Source organism: Eptatretus burgeri, chromosome 4 (genome assembly GCF_056783735.1).
Source record: "Eptatretus burgeri isolate ZD-2024b chromosome 4, Ebu_testis_v1, whole genome shotgun sequence".
Classification (NCBI taxonomy): domain Eukaryota; kingdom Metazoa; phylum Chordata; class Myxini; order Myxiniformes; family Myxinidae; genus Eptatretus; species Eptatretus burgeri.
In genome coordinates, this window is record NC_140964.1 from 4786034 (window position 1) to 4810210 (window position 24177).

General features: G+C 41.1%; 2 protein-coding genes and 1 long non-coding RNA gene across 10 annotated transcripts in view; 2 read left to right on the forward strand and 1 right to left on the reverse strand.

Annotated features, from left to right (window-relative positions):
• The window catches only part of LOC147027374 (polypeptide N-acetylgalactosaminyltransferase 6-like), a 50345-nt gene extending 47243 nt beyond the window's left edge, over positions 1–3102 (forward strand). For all 7 annotated transcript variants that reach the window (XM_085876736.1, XM_085876731.1, XM_085876735.1 and 4 more), the window contains one exon: positions 2688–3102. In XM_085876736.1, coding sequence (XP_085732862.1) covers positions 2688–2801 — 114 coding nt within the window. In that variant the 3' untranslated portion in view covers positions 2802–3102. The remainder of the gene's footprint in view (positions 1–2687) is intronic.
• A 1835-nt stretch (positions 3103–4937) lies between these two features.
• LOC147027375 (secreted frizzled-related protein 3-like) lies at positions 4938–20706 on the forward strand. 2 transcript variants are annotated; one of them, XM_085876738.1, is made up of 6 exons: positions 4938–5497; positions 12887–12955; positions 13164–13229; positions 14536–14743; positions 17204–17267; positions 18127–20706. In XM_085876738.1, the coding sequence occupies exons 1-6, from the start codon at positions 4960–4962 to the stop codon at positions 18235–18237; spliced, it is 1056 nt and encodes a 351-aa protein (XP_085732864.1). In that variant the 5' UTR covers positions 4938–4959; the 3' UTR covers positions 18238–20706. The 2 variants fall into 2 exon arrangements, with proteins under 2 accessions (XP_085732864.1, XP_085732866.1); XM_085876740.1 differs by having other exon boundaries at positions 12890–12955.
• Positions 5339–24177, reverse strand: part of LOC147027376 (uncharacterized) — a 30073-nt gene continuing 11234 nt past the window's right edge. Inside the window, exon 3 of the long non-coding RNA XR_015057020.1 lies at positions 5339–5546. This is a non-coding gene — a long non-coding RNA (uncharacterized LOC147027376). The remainder of the gene's footprint in view (positions 5547–24177) is intronic.

Genomic DNA, 24177 nt, shown 5'->3' on the forward strand with positions numbered 1-24177 from the left:
GCATCACCCACAAAGAAGTACAAGCACAGGGCCTGCTGCTTTCTCATCACAGACAGGTTGTTTGCCTCTCTTTTCTATGACGTCTCTTCAAGTGTTGGTTCCTCTGCTGTTTCATCTCTCCACCCCTTCCTAAACTCTCCAGATCACACACATTCTTCCAGCAACCTTTTTCTTGAATAAACACCCAAACTCAAGGCCCACTGCTCACTCACCTCCAATCCTTTTCTCCCCTTTTCTTTTCTTCCACTTGTGGAATCTCCTTCCTCAATCCGTCCAATCTCACTCTTCCCTCCAGGGCCTCAATTTGGCAGATCTCAGGTCATCCTTCATCTTGCGAAATTTGGGAAATGTACAAATATTGTCACTCCCTTATTGCTGAAGGTTGAACATTATATGCTGCATCAAGAGTTCTCATTACTCGCCAACAGGTTAGCTTCTGTCCTCATCACAAAACACATCTATGTGCCTCTGGAAATAGAGGTCATGCCCCTCTTTGGATAAATCCTGTGTTTTACATTGGATTGCACTTTGACTTGCTTGTATGTCTCTCTGACCACAGTATTCCAAGTGTGCCTCACACTTGGTTATTTCATTTCCATAATGCAGGTAAGGCCTAAGTCACATTTGCTCTACGGCTAGGATACGGCGGCCGTACCCCCCCTGAATTGATAGAAACGTGCGGCGGCCGCAGAGTTTCTGAGGTGGCCTCAGGGTGGCCCTACGCCGTATGGCTATATTTTACAGGCCGTAGGGGTCGCCGTGGAATTATAGCGCGGAGTTATAACTTTTTTTCATTTCTACGTTGGCCGTAGCAATTCGACAAGCCGAAAAAAAAGAACTGGTAAAAATAAAATAAAATAAAATAAAAAAGAACCCACTCGTTACCGTCCGTCTGGCCGCATGTTCGCCTTAGGACCCCCCTGCGGTCCCCTTGCGGGCACCTTGCGTCTGCCTTGAAAATTCGATGGCCGCCCTAAGGTCACCGTGCGACATCAAATCAAAGACCGTACGGCACCCCCACGTTTTCGGTCTCCACGATTTATAAATACGCCGTGCGGCTCCCCGAAAAAATAAAAACATATGTGACTGCTACATTGTGTGACCGTGGAAATACTGCGGCCGCCCTATAATTGCTAGTGGCTGTAGATTTTGTAGACCCTACGGCCGCCGTGCCAAATGTAACAGGCCTAAACAGTACTTTCACCTTTTCCTTCTGACCTATGATGGTGCAGGTACCAGCTCTGTTATAATCGTAATCTGCCTTTTTATACCCTTTTGTTCCACTTTATGCTATTTAAATTCGCATACGTCATTGAAAGCAACACCAGTGACACTGATTTTGATCCACTCGACTTCAAATGTTTCTTGCTAATAGGCGACTTGCACAGACGAAGAAGAAGTTTCCACATTCTTGCATGCTCTGTTATCCTGCCTGCCTTTTTGTCTGTCATTTGACAGTTTGTCTGTGTCCCTTGTCCTTTTTTGTTCCCCTCGCCAGAGGAGAGGGTATTACATTTGAGTCCGTTTGTTTGTCTGTCTGTTTGTCCACACAGAAGTTTTGTGTTTTCTCTGCTACCACTTGTTGGATTGAGACAATTTTCACCATTGGTGCGACAACTCATGTCGAATGTTTTAACGATAATTTTGACGTCATCGGTCACGTGGTGTGGCAGCCATATTGGAAAAACAGAAAAACTTTGGACCTCTTTCTCTGAAACCGCACCAAGGAAAAATTGAAACTTGGCGCATCGCAAGTACTCCTCAGGGGGAATTAATTTGATTTTTTTGATGACATCATAGGTTCCCTCGTTATGACATCATAATTGCATATGCAGAATGCCACATCCGATTGGTATGAAAATTTTTGAGGGTCATCTAGTTATAAAATGGTCCACAGAAAAAAATTATTGACGTCATTAGTCACGTGCTTTGGCAGCCATATTATGAAAAAAAAATTAAACTTCAAAAATCTTCTTTGAAGTGGCTGAAAAAATAGAGGAAAAACTTTACACGTATGATAGCCTATCCATGAGGAACAAAAGGATCACACATTTATCATAGGCCACATGGTTTGACAGCCATATTGGATTTACCCTGAAGCCAAAAAATACATCACTCAAAAGAAGTCCTGGCGAGGGTCTGCAATCTCTGATTGCTCTTTTTCTTGTTCCTTGATGTTTTGTTGTATGTGCATTTGCCTCACTTCCATCATCTGGCTCTTTTATGAGTCTTGACCTCTTTATAAAAGGATTAAGTTGGTAATGCCCTTTTAAACTATTCCTTGTTTCCTTGATGGACTCCATCACAAAAAAAACTTCAACATTACAATTGGATCAACTTTTGGAATAAGCTTTTTGAGGATAAATGTGGGGTACAGTTGCATAGTTTTCCTTCCGTCTTTGGTTGGAAAAGCTGCAAAGTTAGTTTGATATATTACATCTGTTGGAAGCTTGTATATAAACCATTGTTGAAACTTCCCAAGGAAGCAAGAAACACTGCTGTGCCGTTTCCAATGGTCACATGTGTCAAAACAGCGAAAAAGACAGCTCAGTGCAGTTTGTTTTTGGGAAAGCATTACCTTTATACACAGGGGGTGTTTGTCTCTGTATAAAAATAGAACTTTTGAGTGCTGTTTGCAGACTCTCACATCTGTGCCTGTTTCGTTATCCCTCCCTGGTCCCCGGCAGAACAAGTTGATATACAACCCCCTTACAGACTTGTGCCTGACGGCCAGGGGAGAGAGTCCGTCACTGGTTCCATGCAACCCACGTGACAAGCACCAGCAGTGGATCTTCGCGTAGAGGAGTCGGTAACCTTTAGAAAGTGTGGCGCGGAAAGCCATCACGAGTCCAAAGAACACATCTCCATGCCAGTGGAATTACGGGCTTGACCTGAGCCCTCAGCACGTGTTTCTAACTTGAAAACAGACTCGTGAATAGTCTCTCCAATGACTTTAATTCCCAATAAATCATTCTTCTTCAGTTTTGGTATTTCACAGGTGCAAGGTGTGCCTTTTTCGATGAATACCAAATGCTTTGATTTTGATGTTTGCATGGAAGATTGTGCTTTTGCTATAATACAAGGTGGTGTTGACCATGTTTCCATCAGGTTTTGTTTATTTCTTTCCCTCCCCCATCCTCATCCCTCTTCACTCCCTTTACTACCTCATTCATGGATTTCATCAGACAATTTATGGACAACACGAGTACATTAGGCTACTACATTTGAGGATCGAAGTACCAATGTGACCTCATAGTGAATAATAAAAATAAATAAAAAAATTTGTGAATCCTCTGTTGGCTTTTTTACAAACCAAAAACAAGTGTTCAAAGGCCTTTCACAAGAAGAATTTTAGTAGCAGCGAGCTTCATCTTCTTTACCACGGAGGCTACCTTCATCTTCTTTACCATATGGATAGCTTCACCTTCTTTACCATGGTGGTTAGCTTCACCTTTTTCCACATGGCTAGATTCACCTTCTTTACCATGGTGGTTCACTTTACCTTCTTTACCATAGTGGTTAGCTTCACCTTGAACTACAGCTGAATATTCTTTACCTTCACTTACAGCTTCACCTTTTTTACCATTGCGGTTAACTTATTCATCTTCAACTGCAGCTTCCCCTTCTTTACCATGGTGTCTCTAGCTTAATCTTCTTTACAACGTTATGAGCTTCATCTTTACCATGGTGGTGAGTTTCATCTTCTTTACCATGTGCTTAGCTTCACCTTCTAAACCATGGTGGTTACCTTCATCTTAAACTGCAACTTTACCCACTTTATTATAATGGTCAGCTTAACTTACTTCACCATGGTGGTCAGCTTCATTTTCAACCACAGCTGAATATTATTTAGCTTCAATCACTGCTTCACCTTTTTTTTTTACTATGGCAGTTAACGTCTTCATCTTCAAACACAGCTTCACCTTGTTTACCATGCTGGCTACCTTAAACTTCTTTACCATGATGGTTAGCTTCTTCATCTTTGCCCTCAGCTCCACCTTCCTCGATCACAGTTAGTGCACAGCTCTCTCAACTTTTGCTTGATAAAATTTATTATCTTTATTTTTCTGTCAACACAAACTGACTCATGTCCTTCTAAAGACCCATTTTCCATTGTTGAACCCTGGTTCCTCGGCCTTGATAAGCCTCAGGCTGCAGGAGGAACCTTTACAGTGAAGACGTTGAGGATTTTAAGATTCTATTTCGGTTCATTTTTGAGATCCAGGGACGGAAAGCGAGCGCTTGCCATGGTAAACAAACATGCCTCGTGCTCAGGTGTGGACAAAGACCTTAGAGAATGCAGGGTTCAAGCCTGGCCTTCTCAAGATGGTTGCACTTGCACACACAGCTCGTATAAAGCACCATTTGTACTTTCTCCCGATGCTTTGCCCACTTCTTTCCGCGTTCTGCTCCATTTGTCCTTCATCGCTTCCTCCACAGCTGCTCGGCCAAGAGTACCCCACCCGCCAGGTCATAAATGGCTGAATTTGGCTCGACATATAGGTCACCATTCCCAAAAGCCTTTTGTTCTTGAAGCAGAGAAACGAGTGGAAGCTTGTATGTCACAAAACACACCATGAACATTCCAATTTCTCACGGAAATGTTCGTTTCAATCAATATTGATTTTTCTCGACGAAAGTCATTCATGAAGGTTACGTTCACAAGTTGGCCAGTCTGGTGTTCACAGTTACAGGTGAATGTCCAATTGAGTGTGGCTAAACATCAAGGCAGTGTTTACAATAACTATGAGTTGTATCGCTGCATACTATACCTGGTTTCCATTACTCATATAAAGGGACATGGTGCCCTTCACACTCTGAACCTGCAAGGCAGCCTTGAAATGAAGTCCCAGTGACTCGCACAAACGATAAAATGCCATCACTCTTTAATGTCAGATGCTCTTTAAAAGGCGCCTTCTCCCCCCGAAACCTGATGCGCCTTTCATTTTGTGGGTTCGCATGAAGACCGACACCACACGTTCCATGTCTACAGGTTCGCAACAAATAGGAATGACCGGGTCGTGCCGTCTTCCCACACTCGACCGAGCACGGATGGGTCCAATGTTACTCGTGCTGTTCCTGATATACTCAAGCCCGGTCACCTCTTTCTCCTCCATCTGCGAACCCATGCGAGTGCCCATGTGCACTGGGATGCCCTGGGACCTAACACGGGTCCCGAATCTGCTGCACCACGGAACTCAGGGCAACGCAGCACTCGCCATCGAGCCCTTCCAAGCACTGCTGGATACAAACTGCAGCGAAGACCTACGCTTCTTCCTGTGTGCCATGTATGCGCCCGTGTGTGCGGGGGCTCTTGTGGCTGACGACCCCATCCAGCCGTGCCGTGCAGTGTGTGAGCGCGCACGTGCACGCTGCGAGCCTGTCGTCCTCCGCTACGGTCACCAGTGGCCGGAAGCACTTGCCTGTAACTCCCTGCCTGTGTACGAGCATGCGGTGTGCATCCAGCCTGAGGCTATCGTGCTGGGACTCCCACACGGTGCGTGCGTGCCGCGAAGTCGGGGGGGGGGGGGACACATGCGGAATATCTGACAAGGAAGGGGGTGGGGGGAGGGCAGGACATGAACCACATTTCATTTGATCTGTACATTTCTTGCACAATATAGATAGATATATATATATATATATATATATATATATATATATATATATATATATATATATATATATATATATATATATATATATATAGAGAGAGAGAGAGAGAGAGAGAGAGAGAGAGAGAGAGAGAGAGAGAGAGAGAGAGAGAGAGAGAGAGAGAGAGAGAGAGAGAGAGAGGAAAAAAAAGAGAGAGAGAGAGAGAGAGAGAGAGAGAGAGAGAGAGAGAGAGAGAGAGAGAGAGAGAGAGAGAGAGAGAGAGAGAGAGAGAGAGAGAGAGAGAGACAGAGACAGAGACAGAGACAGAGACAGAGACAGAGACAGAGACAGAGACAGAGACAGAGACAGAGAGAGAGAGAGATAGATAGATATGGTTTACAATGTAAAGATACCTGGAATATTCTTCAGATATTTCTCGTATATAGGGGGAGCAGTGTTTGCAATTAGCACATTAATTCCAATACCTGTCTTTGAATTAATAAAGCAGTTATCGTATACCAAGGGAAATGTCACTCCCATTAAAAATTCTTCCCGAATATGATATAAAATATCATTCATAGCATACATTATGTCATATAAAATACAATACTGAACAAACAATATATCAAATAAAATATAATACTGAGCAAAAAATGTCATTTAAAATATAATACTTTGCAAACAATATATCATCGACAATATAATACTGAGCAAACAATATCTCATATAATATATAATACTGAGCAAACAATATATCATATAAAATACATTACTTCGCATACAATATATCATACAAAATATAATACTTAGCAAACAATATATCATGTAAAATGCAATATTTAGCATACAATATATCAAATAAAATATAATACTGAGAATACAATATAATACTAAGCATGCAATATATCATATAAAATATAATACTCAGCATACAATATTTCATTTAAGATATAATATTCAGCATACAATATATCAAATAAAATATAATGCTCAACATGCAATATATCATTTTAAATATAACACTGAGCATACAATATATCATATAAAATATAATACTGAGCATGCAATATATCATATAAAATGTAATACTTGGCATACAATATATCATATAAAATATAACACTTTGCAAACAATATATCATCTACAATATAATACTGAGCAAACAATATCTCATATAATATATAATACTGAGCAAACAATATATCATATAAAATACATTACTTCGCATACAATATATCATACAAAATATAATACTTAGCAAACAATATATATCATGTAAAATGCAATATTTAGCATACAATATATCAAATAAAATATAATACTGAGAATACAATATAATACTAAGCATGCAATATATCATGTAAAATATAATACTCAGCATACAATATTTCATTTAAGATATAATATTCAGCATACAATATATGAAATAAAATATAATGCTCAACATGCAATATATCATTTTAAATATAACACTGAGCATACAATATATCATATAAAATATAATACTGAGCATGCAATATATCATATAAAATAGAATACTTGGCATACAATATATCATATAAAATATAATACTTCGTATACAAAATGTCATGTATAATATAATACCTGGCATACAACATATCAAATAAAATGTAAGACTTTGCATACAATATATCACATAAAATATAATACTTGGCATACAATATATCATTTAAAATATAATACTTCGTATACAAAATGTCAGGTATAATATAATACCTGGCATACAATATATCAAATAAAATGTAGTACTTTGCATACAATATATCACATAAAATATAATACTTGGCATACAATATATCATTTAAAATATAATACTTAGCCTACAATATGTCATATAATATATAATACTCTGCATACAATATATCATATAAAATGTAATACTTGGCATACAATATATCATATAAAATATAATACTGAGCAAACAATATATCATATAAAATATAACACTTGACAAACAATATATCATATAAAATATAACACTGAGCATGGACTATATCAAATAAAATTTAACACGAAGCATACAATATATCATATAAAATATAATACTGAGCAAACAATATATCATATAAAATATAACACTTGACATACAATATATCATATAAAATATAATGGTCAGCATACAATATATCATTTAAAATATAATCAGCATACAATATATCATATAACAGCTTGGTCGCCTCTTATGACACAGGGATATGGCACATCTATTTTAACCGGGGTATACACCAGCCCAGTATACTGGTACTCATTTTGCCGACCTTGGAAGGATGACAGGCAGAGTCAACCCGCTGGTGCATTAATTCAGCGGCCCAACGGGGCTTGAACTCAGGACCTTTTGGATCCCAAGCCGCTGCCCGAACCACTGCGCCAACACCAGGCTTTATATATATATATATATATATATATATATATATATATATATATATATATATATATATATATATATATATATATATATATATATATATATATATATATATATATATATATATATATATATATATATATATATATATAAATATAGATATATATAAATATATAATATATATTATATATAATATATATTATATATATATTATATATATAATATATATATATATATATATATATACTGGTACTCATTTTGCCGACCTTGGAAGGATGACAGGCTGATAGGATGATGACAGGCTGATGACAGGCTGATGACATGATATATATATATATATATATATATATATAATATATATATATATATATATATATATATATATATATATATATATATATATATATATATATATATATATATATATATATATATATATATATATATATATATATATATATATATATATATATATATATATATATATATATATATATATATATATATATATATATATATATATATATATATATATATATATATATATATATATATATATATATATATATATATATATATATATATATATATATATATATATATATATATATATATATATATATATATATATATATATATATATATATATATATATATATATATATATATATATATATATATATATATATATATATATATATATATATATATATATATATATATATATATATATATATATATATATATATATATATATATATATATATATATATATATATATATATATATATATATATATATATATATATATATATATATATATATATATATATATATATATATATATATATATATATATATATATATATATATATATATATATATATATATATATATATATATATATATATATATATATATATATATATATATATATATATATATATATATATAAAAAGGTCATTCTAACCATTGATTCACTGACTCACTGACTCACTTATATGAAAGATCGGTACCCCCAAGGCAGTGACGATGCAGTTTGGCGAACCTGAAAGCTGAAATTTTGCATGCCCATTGACAAGGTAAAGGTTGGCAAGCTCAAGGAAGAGAGGGTAGCTGAGGAGTTTGCAAACAGGCTGAGTGGGGATTTGGGGGGTCTGGGTGCTTTGGGGAATCCTCAGGAGTTGTGGAGTGCCTTTGAGCCAACTATCCTTGATGTTGCCGGTGGATGTCTTGGAACTCACTGGAGGGCGATGAAGAATTTTGTCTCTCGAGGGACACTGGATATCATTGACCAGAGTCGCAGGGCGAGGCTTAATGGCAGAGCTGAGCTGTTCAGGGAGTTGGGGAGTAAAACTGTACGTGCACTTAGGGTGGACAAGGAGGCCTCTGTGTGGGGGTAGTGAATCACCTGTGGTCAAGTGACTCTCGTCCTGCTTACAGGGGAATTCACACATTGTGTTCCTCCAAGCCCATCCCTCGGTGTACTGCAGTTGGAGCGGAGGGTGGTGGGCTCTTGACAGAGGAGTCTGAAGTGAAGGTCCACTGGGCCGGTTACTTTGAACTGCCGTACCAGGCTGATACACCAGCTGTTGAATTGGATGTCAGGGGTGTTACAATCCCTATTGCTGATCCTCCAATCAACTGTGAGCCACCTACATTTGTGGAAACAGAGGCTGTGGTAAACTGGTTGAAATGGGTAAAGCTCCTGGGATCTGTGGCATCCTTGCTGAACTTCTCAAGGCTGGTGGAAATGCTGTACTCATGCCGTTGCATGTAGTTCTGTGTTGTTCCTGGAACACAGGTATAATCCCAACTGACTGGAAGAGGGACCTTGTTGTCCCTCTCTGGAAAGGGAAGGGTGATCACCAGGACTGCAACAACGCTGCTCTCAGTGCTGGGCAACGTCTTTGCTTAGATAATTCTTGATCGGGTTCGCCACCATCTGCTTGGGCACCAGCACCCAAAGCCATCAGGCTTTACACCAAAGAGGTCAACAATTGACCATATCCTTGCTCTTCGCATCCTCACTGAATGTAGATGAGAGTTTCAGCAGGGGATGCTTGCAGCTTATGTTGATCTCTGCAAAGCGTTTGATTCAGTGAATAGGGATGCCTTCTGGAGGATTCTTGGTCTTTGTGGGGTGTCACCAAAACTGATCAATATGATGTCTGAACTCTACTCTGGTATTGAAAGTGCTGTGAGGTGTGAAGATGCCATCTGTGACTTATTTCCATTTGATACTGGAATCTGTCAGGGGTGTGTACTGGCCCCCACACTTTTCAATGCTCATATGGACCGCATTCTGGGGAGGATGTCAGAGGGATCAAGTTGCGGTGCATCGTTTGGGAATGTCGAGATTTCTCACCTTGATTTTGGAGATGATGCAGTTATCTTTGCGGAGACTCTGGATATCCTTTTGGGGGCCCTCGAGGTGCTGAATGAAGAGTCAGAGCTACTGGGGTGCTGGGTTTCCTGGATCAAAATTAAGATCCATGTTTTCAATGACATCTTGGATGCTTCGATCTTGTCTGTACCTGTTTGTGGTGAGGATGTTGAGGTCATGAAGACATTCACTTACCTTGGCAATGATATTCATGTCTCTGCTGGCTGTGAGCCAGTAGTCAATAGATGTCTGGGTCGGGCCTGGGGAGTCATGGATTCACTGCATTGTGGGGGTGTGGCACTGTCTGTACCTGTGCAGGAGGACGAAAGTCTGAGTCTTCAGGTCCTTGGTGCTTCCTGTCTTTCTCTACAGATGTGAGACTTAGAGTCTGACCAGGGATCTGAGATGGAGACTTAATTAATTTGCTATCAGATCTCTTCGAAGAATCCTTAGCTATCGCTGGTCGGAGTTTGTGTCCAACAAGCCGTTGCTGATAGAGACTCAAATTAATTTGTTACCTGCACAGTCCATGAGCATTAGCTGTGGCTGTATGGACATGTGGCTCATTTTCCTGATGCTGATCCTGCTCACCAGATTCTCTCACTATCGGAGTCTCGTGAGTGGAGGGGGCCAATGGGCCGACCACGTGCCTCGTGGTTGCAGCAGGTTGATCAGCATCTCAAGGAGATGGGGATGGGCCTGGCATCTGCCTGGGGGATGGCCAGACTGAGGCCCCTGGAGTACCAGCGGAAAGTGGATGCAGCAATGCTCTGCTCCAGAGCATTCTCCCATACCTGACCTGAGCTGATTGACATCGAAGCCGACACACTGGGAAAAATCACAGAACCATTTGAAAGCATTCGTAAATGAAAATATAAATAAATTTTAAAAATGAAAAAAAAAACGCAGGTGAGTGACCCGAGACAATCGGGAAGCATGGTAATTTTGTGTGCTGATGGACATCAAAGCCGGTCCACCAGGAAAAATCACAGACCTGATGGAAAGCATCCGTGAATAAAAATATAAATAAAATAGAAGGGCATTCAGTAGAGCGCATACCTCCGCCACACAATGTCTGATCCATGAGAACATATCGGGCCCAACACATTTTTGAAATACCATGCTATACAGTACTATATCGTTTTTGGCCCTATCTCTCAATGGTGAAGAATCACTTAAAAAATTGTCGCAGTCGGATCCGGATCTTCACCAAAATCTAATCAGTTCGTCCTTGTCGCACACCCAACCTGTTCACAAAATTTCATCCGGATCCATTCACAACTTTTTGAGATATCCTGTACACAAACAAACACACAGAAAGAGGTGAAAACATAACCTCCTTCACCTTCGGTGGCGGGGTAATGAAAATAAATAAATGAAAAATCAAATGCAGGTGAGCGACCCAAGATGATGGGGAAGCACGGTTCGTTTTTGCTTCCAATGTGTAAGCATACCCCACGAGTGAAATATTATCCTCAGCATGCAATATATCATCTAAAATATGATCCTCAGCATTCAATGTATCTTCTAAAATATGATCCTTACCGGATAATATATCAAATAAAATATAATCCTCAGCATAAAATATATCATATAAATGCCCGGTTTTAGCTTAATGTTTAGGGTGGTGAGCTTGGGATCCCAGGATCCTGAGTTCAAACCCCACTCGGCTGTTGAATTAATGTGCACAAAATTAGACAGGTGTTGTCTGTGCACAAAATTTTGAAGGTCAAAGGTCAAGGTCACTTTGTCGCAAATCAGGGGAGTCGACGAAACCCTTATTTTTTGAGTAATTTTGATCGGATCGTCTTCAAACTTCATGGGAATATAGTTCATGGTCTGGCGCTCAGCTGAATAATTTTTGATGGCGATTGGCCTTGACCTTCATGGTTAGCGCCTGAGGTCAAACATATTTGACCCCAAGGTCAAATTTTCAAGTTTTAGGAACCATATCGTGTAGCACCTCAAATTGAACACCTCGATGAGTGCTTTCTAGATATGTCAAGCTTGAGACATTATGACGTAATTTGGTGACGTTATGAGGCAAACGCATATTTTTCATGGTTACTCTGTAGAACGATTCTCATCAGAATCTCTCAGAGGCAGATATTCCTCAAGGAGTCGCTCCCGGTGGATAGCAGCTCTGTTCACCTCAGTGTGACCTCAGTTCACCTTCCGAAAGAAGTCACACGTGGTCACCTTTTGGCAAGATACGGGTCACCCTGCGGGTGGCATTGTTTTTATTTAAATTTTTTATCGTTCTTTAATGCCTAAGCCTTTGTTACTATGACCCCCATTCCTTCGTGGGTGCAGGGAGAGGTTTTAGGCCCCCCACTAAAAAAACAAAAAAAAACATCGACCGGGCAACGCTGGGTACCCTTGCTGGTGTCATCTAAAATATGATACTTAACATATAATACTTACCAAACAACATGTCATATAAAATATGCTTTTGTAAGTTCACTTGTTCTCGCAGCAACCTTCAGTAACCTCCAGGCTGCTCGTTGCGTGTGTTTCAGAAGAAAGCGATCTGCCCTCGCTCGGTCGACCATTCCATCCAGGACGACAAAGCAACGAATGTGCTTCTGGTACGTGGTCCACGAAAGGCAAATCTCGCTCAATATTTATCTCAACCATTTAATTTACGTCAATGATGAGATGCATAATGAGCTGTTGATGTGCTCAGTGTTTGGGAACTTGATATGTGTGATTCGTCCATTCCACTCGTGTAATGTGTGTGCGACATCCAATTAGGATGTCCCCTACCCACTGTGTTTTATCATTTGCTCTTCCCAGGAAGTTGTAAGTGCAGAAGAGTGAGGGCAACGCGGCGAACGTACCTGAGGAATTACTTTGATTTTGGTTCGTATGATGACCCTCAGTTTTATTACCTCCGCCACTGAAGATGAAGGAGGTTATGTTTTCACCCTTCTCTGTCTGTCTGTCTGTTTGTTTGTTTGTTTGTCTGTTTGTGTGCAGGATATCATAAATGTTGTGGACGGATTCGGATTAAACTTGGTGGACACGTTGGGTGTGTGACAAGGAAGAATTGATTCAATTTTGGTGAAGATCCGGTCCGGATTTGATAATTTTCAAAGTGATTCTTCACCAATGAGAGATGGGGTGAAACCAATATATAGCACGATATCTCAAAAAGTTGTGGACCGATTCAGATGAAACTTGGTGGACACGTTGGGTGTGTGACAAGGACGAATTGATTCGATTTTGGTGAACATCCGGATCCGGATCTGGATACGAGAATTATTTAATTTTTAAAGTGATTCTTCACCATTGAGAGATTGGGCCAAAAACGATATCGGACTGTATCGCATGATATTTCAAAAATGTATTGGGCCCGATATGTTCTTGTGGATCAGGCATTACAGGGCGGAGGTATGCGCTCCACTGAGTGCCCTTCTAGTTTGCTGATGTGACCATGGCCCTCCACCCCCTCCTTATCTCTATCTCCTGTAACACCTCTTTTCCTTCTCTCCATTGCACTCCTCCAACATTTCCCAATCCAGTATCCTCTTTCATCCCTCCTTTCATCCTCCCTCTTCTGTCTTTACTAAAATTTAATTTTCTCAATCGCATCACTAACTCATCTCATACATACCTGACGAATAAATACATACGAACCCATCCTAGATATTGCTACTTTGCTTGATTCACCAAAGGGTGATTGTGTGTTCCTCACTCTACAAGTCCCCCCCACCCCCACCAAATTAATAAAATTAGCATAAAAATAACAATAATAATAAACTTAGTTTAAATATTAACCTTATTTGCATATGTGACATTCGGTTTCTTGTTATAAAATTTAAGAAGAGGAAACCCGTGGATTTTCCTGACATGGAAGAGACATTCACACATTCGAAGTCCACTCCACATGTTAAGGAAATATGATGAAAATTTCGACTTACCCCCTCCTGGATGGCTGTATGAACAGCCCCCCCTTGTAAACAACAGGTATACACTCGTCACTGACCCACCAGTCACTCCTGCATGCACTGCTCAGATCCCTACCTGTGCACATCAAGAAAACTATCCTACCCGCACACCCTCCTGTATGCACACCGCTACATGGTGTTATCTGAAGAACGCTTGTTAACGATATATGAGCCGCATATCCACATGGCATTCTTTTTTCCCCGTGACAATGTTCCAGCCGTGCACGTGCGCTCCGGAGGTGTCCGCGCACGTGGTTGCCGCGGCGCGCGCGTGGCGGCCCATGTGGAGCGCGTGCTACGCGGAGGGGGCGGTCCCGTACGCACAGGCTCCGCCATACTGCACAGCGACACGCCTTGCGTGTGTCCATCACTACGCCCGGCTCGAGAATACCTGCTGCTTTGTGACACCGACTCTACGCACTCCAGGTGTTTACCGATTGTTGCACCTGTCGAAATAACATGTCTCCTGCACCATAGTTTAAAGCACGCAACGGTGAAAATTCTTACTCCATGATTAAGCCGGCTACCTCCTTGATTTTCAACGGCTTTGCATGCTTTTTTTGTTGTTGTTGTTGAAAAGTACACGTACTTTACGAAGCCTTGAATAAGTAAGCAATATTTGTGAATGCACCAGCAGATAAACTGTACATTTCAAGCTTTTTGGTTCACGAGCGCCAGCCAGAGTGACCACTATATTCGTTATGTCTGTCTGTCTGTCTGTCTGTTGGATTCGCTATATATGCGAGATATCCCTTACTGTCGGGTTTTCCGTGTGTGTGTGTGTGTGTGTGTGTGTGTGTGTGTGTGTGTGTGTGTGTGTGTGTGTGTGTGTGTGTGTGTATGTGTGTCTGCAACACGAGGCTCCACAGCATGAAAAAGTGAACCGATTTCGATGAAACTTTGCCAACATGTGGAATATATACTGGGAATGTGCGCGTTTGAATTTCGTTGCCTAGCAACCACCCGTTGCTGTGCAGCAGCTGAAAAACCGTGTACAGTATTTTCAACACTTGTCCTTCAGTTTTGAATGTGGAGAAACGAGACCGGAATTAAACACTTCGAGATATTTAGAAAATTTTACTCGAGCCGATTTTTGATTGAGGTTTTATTTTTCAAATGGTAGTCCTTCAAAAATAGGGTGTTCATTTACCGTCATTTTAATGAGGGGCTCAGGAAAGTGGGCGGAGCTTAGGGGAAGTGGACGTGGTTGATGAAAAGTGGGAGTGGCATAGGAAAGTGGGAGTGGTGTAGGAAAGTGGGCGTGGTTTATGGAAAGTGGGCGTGGCTTATGAAAAATATTGTGGCTCAGGAGGTGTGGTCAAACAAGAGCATTGAGAGAGGTTTATCGGGTTTTCTATGTGTGTGTGTGTGTGTGTGTGTGTGTGTGTGTGTGTGTGTGTGTGTGTGTGTGTGTGTGTGTGTGTGTGTGTGTGTGTGTGTGTCTGCAACGCGAGGCTCCACAGCACAAACCAGCAAACCGATTATTTTTCAAATGGTAGTCCTTCAAAAATAGGGTGTCTATTTACCGTCATTTTTTATGAAGAGTGCCAGTTGGCAAAATACGCAATAGGAAAAATCTTGCCAGGCAGAAGAACAATTGTATGTGAACCAATACATCTTGGCAATGAATCTTCGTCGGTGGATCGGTCAGAATGAAAAGCATAGTCTCCAGCGCTTCGATCCAAGCGAATCCCCCGTCGCCTACCGGCTTGTCTGTCTGTGTGTCTGTCTGTCCAGAGCATAACTCCGTGGACTTTGATCCGATCTTGATGAAACTCGGTTATGTGTTCGATATCAATGTCTCGTTGTGTTTTCCTGGATGAGGGCGTGCTACGCCCATTGTGGGCGGAGCCACGCCCCAAAATAGCCATTTTTATGGGGTAGTCGGATTAAAAATCTATCTTCTCCTAGGGAATTAACTGAATAGAATGGGTTCTTCAGTATTTGAAAAGCAAAATGAATTATTTAAAACTTGTCAGTGTCCGATTTTTCATTTTCGTCCCAAGGTCAAGGTCACAAGGTCAAAAACTTCGAAAATTGCGAATTTTGACATAAAAATCATACGACCGCCCAAACTTTGAGAGCTAGGATGACAATATTTTTAATGCATAATCTTGAGGTCATTCCCCACCTAAAGTCTTGAAACCATTTTGCTCTATCTCGAACACCTTGCACGTGGCGCCCCCTTCAAGTTTGTTTTTACGCTGATTTCATCAAAGTATGGATAATCCGAGGAGTGCGAAATGCCATATAGCCTATATGATGTTATATTGTTCCTGGAATGTTCCAGAGGAAGTTTTGCACCAAAGGTCATAATCCTTGACCTTTGACCTTTAAAGGCCACAAAGATCAAATTTTCAAAGTTGTGGGAATCGAACCGGGTTTTCGACCTTCTTCGACGAACTAACTCCAATAACCTATAGCACGTATCCTGTTTCCTTATTTTAATTTCCACAACATTGTTTTGTGACCTTTAAAGGTTGTGCAAAGGTCAAATTTTGAAAGTTGTTGAACGAAACCGGGTTTTCGACATTTTGCAGCTAATAACCTGTCACCCGTACCACATCATGTTGATCATTTTTATAACTTGGTCAAAAATTATCACATTGTCTCATCCTTGACTTCTGAAACAATCGACATCATCAAATACCGCTCGTGAACCATTGTCATCTTCTGACTTGTTTAAATTTATTTTTAATTGCATACCATGCCACCCACCTCCAACAAGGTTCGTCTTGTAAACTAAGCTTCTGCTGAACACCTGTCTAATTTTGTGAGTAAAGGTGCTTCATGCATGATACAGAGTAGAACAGATTGCACCTATGGGGCTGTAAGAACATAGCTCGTTCTCAGGTGCACGTAACCATTTCAAATTGTTCTTATCAGGATGATGCTGAGAAACGGTTGTGTGGCTGAAATGTGGAACGAAACATGGACCAAGAAAGTGAAGGTGGGTCTACAACGTCAATCTACCATTGTATTGGGAAAAGGCGGACCTTTTTGGGAATATTTTTCACGAAACCATGTTTCGAGCTGGAAACGTTTATAACGGAGGGGTTTGTACATGCGTGCATCACATGCAGGATGAGGACATCAGGAGACTGTGTACTGAGCCATGAAGTGCAAGGACACTAGTCATTGTTAGTTTTCTCTTTGTAGCCGAGGTAGGCCTTGTGTGTTCATGTGATCGGTGAACACCTAAAATCGTGAAAATTGATTTCCTGTCGTAGGAGGTGCTACCCACACAGTAACCACCTTCTGAGATAGCAAATGGTACAACCTGGTGTCAAGGTACATATCTGAGAAGACTAGACCACTTACTAACCACAGTTTAGACAGGAATTTATAATTTGTTCAGACGACCGGCGACAACTCCACTACTCTTCCTGACTGTCCACTGACGACCAGTGCTAGCAGATGGGTCTTCCAGTTTGATGTCCATCCGAGGGATGGTGCATTAAATGATGTAATGCCCTGCCTGTGAAGTATCAATCGGTTTCTAATCGGGTCAGGAATGGAACCCAGACCATACAGCTCAAGGTAAGATGAGGACACGACAACAAATGATGTACAAATCAACAAAGTAAATCCAATTTGGACTTGGGATCCCAACAATGCGAACCATGACCTCAGGTGGACCAGACCAAATAGGTCACTGACCTATTTTAACGAGCTTATGACCAACCAAACCTTTTAGAAACCTCTCCAGCAATGGCTCTGAAGGAGGTGTTTGAAATGTCCGAAGTATGGATGAAATGTTGATGCGGTTTCCTGACCATGATGGTTGGTGTTCTTTTCCTGGACTGCAGGCCTGGGAAAAGCTGAGGCTCCTGAGGAAGGGAGCATCGGAGAGACACAGTTGGTACAAAGCAAAGACCGTTTACATTCGCCGACGCCGTGGTGATCAATTGCCAAGTTGATGAGCTGGAGGCCTTCAAAGAAATGGCTGAGGAGCACATTGATAAATCTGAGTCGTTTTAAAATGGTCGACATATTCACTGAACTTGAAAAGTTCAATCTAACTTTGGGAAAGATGCTTATACATTAAGACATAAAACAGTACCTATCATAATGTGACCATGGTACGGAGCGAGGGATCGGACATTTAATCGATAACCTGGGACAACAGGTGGTACTTTAATCATTTTAAAATGAAGTTTGCACAATGACTGCATTTCAGCAACTCATTCCCATAAGACTGTTGACTGTGATGCCTAAGTGATCGTTTTTCTTCCCTTTTAAACTCCTATCATCACGTGGTGTGCTTGACAAAAAGGCTGTGGCTGAAAGATCAATGTTTTTATCCTGAGAGATGCAAAGGCTGTTCAAATATGACATGGACCCTTGTTAATAAAATGCAGAGTCATATGTTGATGAATAATTTTGGAGGAAATTTGTTTATAATGTTGGTGACAAATCAGGTGCCTTCATGCTATAATCACTGAACTGAAAATACAAAGAATGCTTATTGTCATTCGCAATACACAGAGTGCGGTGTAGCTACCGGACGCCATCTTGGTTAGCACTCGATGCTGGCGAAGGTGATCCCCGTCATGCGTTTGTGTGTAATTTCGAACGAGAAACAGTCGCGTTTTTTCACCTTTTGTGCGATAGTTTTCAAATAGTGAACTTATCAGAGTAATTATAACACTTTCTTTTGTCATTTCCTTTTCACAATAAAGTTTGAGAACAAATATTGTTCACTTGGGAGCGTAAAGAACTCAGACCATTTTCATAAAACTTATCAAGTCTGCCTCTTTTATTTCACAATTATTTGTTTATGGTCAAAATTGAAAAGATAAATTTACCTGTCGTTTATATGTATTATGTACCAAAATTGAGGCAAACCAGTCATCAAGTATAACCCACTATATCATGTACCAGTTTCCACATCGTGCTTCCACATTGTGGAAGCATACGGACCGTGTTTCTCCATTGTGTCGGGTCGCACACCTGGATTTGATTTTTTTTTTCTCATTTATTTATATTTTCAGAGAAGAATTTTGTATGACGATTCTGTGATTTTTTTTTTCTTTTTCCCAGTGTATCAGCTTCAATGTCTGTCGGCACACAAAATTACTGTGCTTCCCCATTGTCTCGGGTCGCTCACCTGTATTTTTTGTTCATAAAAAGAATTTAAAATTTATATTTTCATTTCAGAATATTGTCCGACGAGTCTGTGATTTTTTTTTTTCCGGTACATCGACACGGAAAATTTCAGCTTTCTTTGTCACCTAGAAGGTCCCGATCATTAATATCAGTCAGTGGGTCAGTTGGTATGCCTGGTGTTGGCTGAATGGTTAGGGTGGTGGGCTTGGGATCCTTGGATCCTGAGTTCAAATCCCACTTGCTGTTCAATTAATACCAGGTGGAGTTGACTCTGCCTGTCATCCTTCTGAGGTCGGCAAAATGAGTGCCAGCTTGCTGGTATCCTGTGTCGGAGTGGTGACCTGTCCAGGATTGTGCCCAATAGCCAAGGAGACTGCTTAGGCATCACCAACACTCTGCACAGAGTATGGTCTCAATGGATGGATGGAAATGTATTTCCACAACCCTCCCGTAACTGATTGGAGCGGTTTGTTTCTGCACAAAATGTCATTTTAACATTTGTTGTTTTTTTTTTCAATCTGGGACGCGTTCAAAACGAGCTGCATCCACGACGAGTGTCAGCCAAGCAGTGCTCACCAAGATGGCGCCGGTCACGTGACTTCGAGCTCATGCGGCTTCACTTCATGAGCTTATGAGCATTCTATTTCTTTTCAGTTCAGTGGCTACAATGTGCCTGCTGAAAATAAGGCGGGAAAATAGATCATGAGGGTGGATTCGGCACGGCTAATTATGGAATTTGTGATTTACAAAAACATCAACAATTGGCTGCACAAAGTGGTGGTGATTGCTTGCCATGGACATCAGGACGTCGGAATTTCAGTGATGCAAATAATAATTCACGATCAGGCCTAAGTCACATTTGCCACGGCGGCCGTGGGGTTTCCAAAATCTACGGCCATTAGCAATTATACGGCGGCGGCAGTATTTCCACGGTCACACAATGTAGCAGTCACATATGTTTTTATTTTTCGGGGAGCCGCACGGCGTATTTAGAAATTGTGGAGACCGAAAACGTGGGGTTGCCGTACGGTCTTTTATTTGATGTCGCACGGTGACCTTAAGGGGGCCCTGCGGCAGTCATAGAATTTTCAAGGCAGACGCAAGGTAGCCTCAAGGTGCCCGCAAGGCGACTGCAGGGGGGCCGTAGGCGAACGTGCGGCTAGACGGACCGTAACGAGTGGGTTCATTTTTTTTTTTTTTTACCAGTTTTTTTTTTTCGGCTTATCGAATTGTTATGGCCAACGTAGAAATGAAAAAAGTTATAACTCTGCGTTATAATTCCACGGCGACCCCTATGGCCTGTAAAAGATAGCCAAATGGCGTAGGGCCACCCTGAGGCCACCGCAGAAACTGCGGCCGCCGCACGTTTCTGTCAATTCAGAGGGCATACGGCCGCCGTATCCTCGCCGTAGAGCAAATGTGACTGAGGCCGAAGCCACAGAGAACACAAAATGTCAGTCTGCTTCTGCTTTTCACAGCTCGAACCAACATGGCCGATGGATGTCATTTTTTTTTGTATGTATCCGTGTTAAAGTGATGGGTGGATAATGACAGCAGATCGTGCAAGAAGGTAAAACAAAGCAATCCGTCCATCAGGACCATACTCTGGACAACCTCAGTGCTGCCAAAGCAGTCAGTCACCTGAGTTAATTGGAACAATCCCAGACAGGTTGCCACTCCAACAAAGGATACTCAAATGGCTCCATCCTCCCAGCAGGCTGGAACTCATTTTGCCAACCTTAGAAGGATGAGATGCCAAATCAATCCCAGCTGGTATTAATTCAATAGCTGAACAGGATTTGAACTCAGGACACAAGGATTCCAAGCCCATCACACTAACTACTACACCAACACCAAGCATAAACAAAGCAATTTCGTATTTAAAATATAATTGCACATTTTCAGCGGGCAAGGCACCACCCAAAGCACCGCATGGCACCACAGGGACCAACACAGGCAGGTGGGGCTTAACTGTACATCAATCGATGTGTTCAGATTGATAGTGCAGGTACTTTGGCCGTGTATCGCCATGGCCTGCAAACGAACAACCAAGCAGCTTGTCGAGTGCTTGTCAAGTGACTTAAGCACTCAGGCAAGCACTCCAAGGAGATGGTTGATAAGGAATGACTAGATTGGCAAGCAATTAGCGATCGCCAATTGGTCATATTAAATGCCTCCCGGAGATGTCCGGAATGCCAAGCAATGTCCGAATTGAACACATTAACACTTTTTTTTCCATAGCAGTCAGAACTGCTTCTGTGGTCAATTAAGAAGTTTAAATTTTGAAATTCAGCTCTGTTTAAGAGATTCTAGAGGTTATCGCATTTGTGGAAATAAAATAAAGCCACAAACACTGGCGTCTCTGGCCATTTACAAACAATGTGATGTATCCTTCAATTCATAGATATGACGATCAAGCATTCACTGATACGAGTGAGGAAAGTGAAAAAAAACTTTATCGTTAAGAAACCATTGCAGCCTGTTCCAAGTCAAGGCATTGTTGAGCAGGCCAAAAAGAAATGGTGAATTAAGACCCCAGTGAGGGACAGCGAGGAAACCAAGGATGAACCTTGATAAAGGATATTTAAATTACGCCGTTAATTATCTTCAAAAGGTGTGTTTAAATTACCCCAAACACCCAATTTTCACTCATGCACTACTACCTTGGAGGTCTCTTGGTATGCATGCAAAGATTGGGGCTGCTTGGTTTCATGGTTTTGGAGTTATGTTCCCAAATCCCCCCCCAAGCTTGACACACACCCATTCACACCATGCACCTATGTCTGCTCACACCATCTTACCCTGACTCGGCTCACCTGCTCCTGGTTCACCTCGAGGTCTGGTGTCCTCTCCACCTGTACCTGCAATGTATGATCTTGATCTTTTAGCCTTGTTTCAACACATTCCATCAATTCTGCCATAATTTGCTTTACCCCCCTCCACCATCTCTACTCGTTCTTCCTTCACTTTTTATCTCATCTCTTATCTTTATGATCTCCCACTTGGGAGATCCCAGGAACTGACAGCTTAAGTTCCTCTTCCAGAATTACTTTTGTGTCTTCTATACTCACTTTCATTTTCTATTCCCTCGTCACTATATGTTCCTTTATCTGTCATTACTTCGTCTTCATTTGTTTGTTCATCTCCCGATCTTTTGTCTCTATCGTTTGTTCCATCTCGATTTTTCTGGGTTACCTTGTCGTGCCTCGCCTTACATTCCTTCTTGATTGCTGTCAGTTCCCCCTTGGTTTCTTTTTGGGCCTCCTTCAATTCTTTTATCACTTCCATATTACCTCCTATTTTCATTCTTAGTTGTTCCTGCCCTTCCTTAAGTCCTTTTATCTCCGTCTGTATTTTATTTATTTTATCTGTCATTTTGACCTGATCCACTTTATCTCTTCCTGGACACTGTCCACACACCTCCTTAATCCATTCACCTCGTCCCATACAGTTTGGAATTTCAATGCCACATCATCGCCCATTGCCTTCATTTCATTCCTTAACCCCCGTCCATCGCCTTCAACTCCGCCTGTCCTGCATCCATTTTGTTGCCCATCCCTTTCAGCCTGTTGCCCATCACCTTCATATCAGCTTTAGCTTCCTTCCTTGTCTCAGCGAGCCCAGCATCCATTCTGCTCATCATTTGTTTAAACATCCTTGCTGAACGGTCCATTTCCAATAGTGCCGGTGAGGTCGACCTGCTATTCTGGAGTGTGGACTCCAGAGGGAGCGCCGTATTTTTGGGGTGCAAAATTTGAGGATGGGGTTCTCCAAACATTACCAGTGCCTCTGGCATTCCCCCTTCCAAATATTCCTGCAAAGAATCACTTCCCTCAATATCGCCCTCCCAGACCATGGGTTCCTCTCCCATATCATCATCCTCATCAAAACCCACCTGGATGATCTGCTCGCCTTGGTCCGACATAGCTGCACAATTACATTTTAGCTAAAATTTGCACCCGAATCACACTCCGTCACAAGTTCGAATTTGCATAATCCTGATTCTACACAAACTCTATCTACACAAAGGCTGATGAAGTAACTGATCCTCGGGTCACTTATATGTCCAGTTTGCTCTCCCCCTGGGGTAAGTTTTCCAAAACCAGAACATTATTTTGCTTTGAAACTCACAACGAGAAACCATATATCCTTTGTAAAGCATACCCGAGTCATATAAAAGAACCAATTGCTTTCGAAACAGTCACAAGGACAAAGGAAAAAGTGATCGCTCGTACGCTGCTGAGGATAAAAGTTAAAACCTCCACAAGATACGGGATGAAACTTTGCCACCACGGCGCCCATAACCAAGCATGTGTAAATAAGATGGGATCATTATGAAAGATGAAAGCATCGTCACACCAGAACATTATTTATTATAAGAACATTGTGAAATTCTCTCCCGCTTACATGAAGCTCACCATGGAGCTGATAAAACAAAGCTCCGTGCCAAGGCCTGTATCTTCTGGAATGACATCAACAAGGATATAGAATCCATGACACAGTGCTATAGTACCTTCCAGCAGGAACAGAGATCACAACTTGAGCCACTGTTACAACATGAGATACCAACCAGACCATGGAAAACTATCACAGCTGATCTATTCTTCTTTGACCATGCAGGATACCTGCTCATATGTGACTACTACTCCAGATTCTCTGTAGTCAAGAGGACCAGCAGTAGCCTGAGCAGCCATGCAGTCTTCCAGATGCTCAGGTCCATTTTCTATGAGCACGGCATACCTGATCACGTT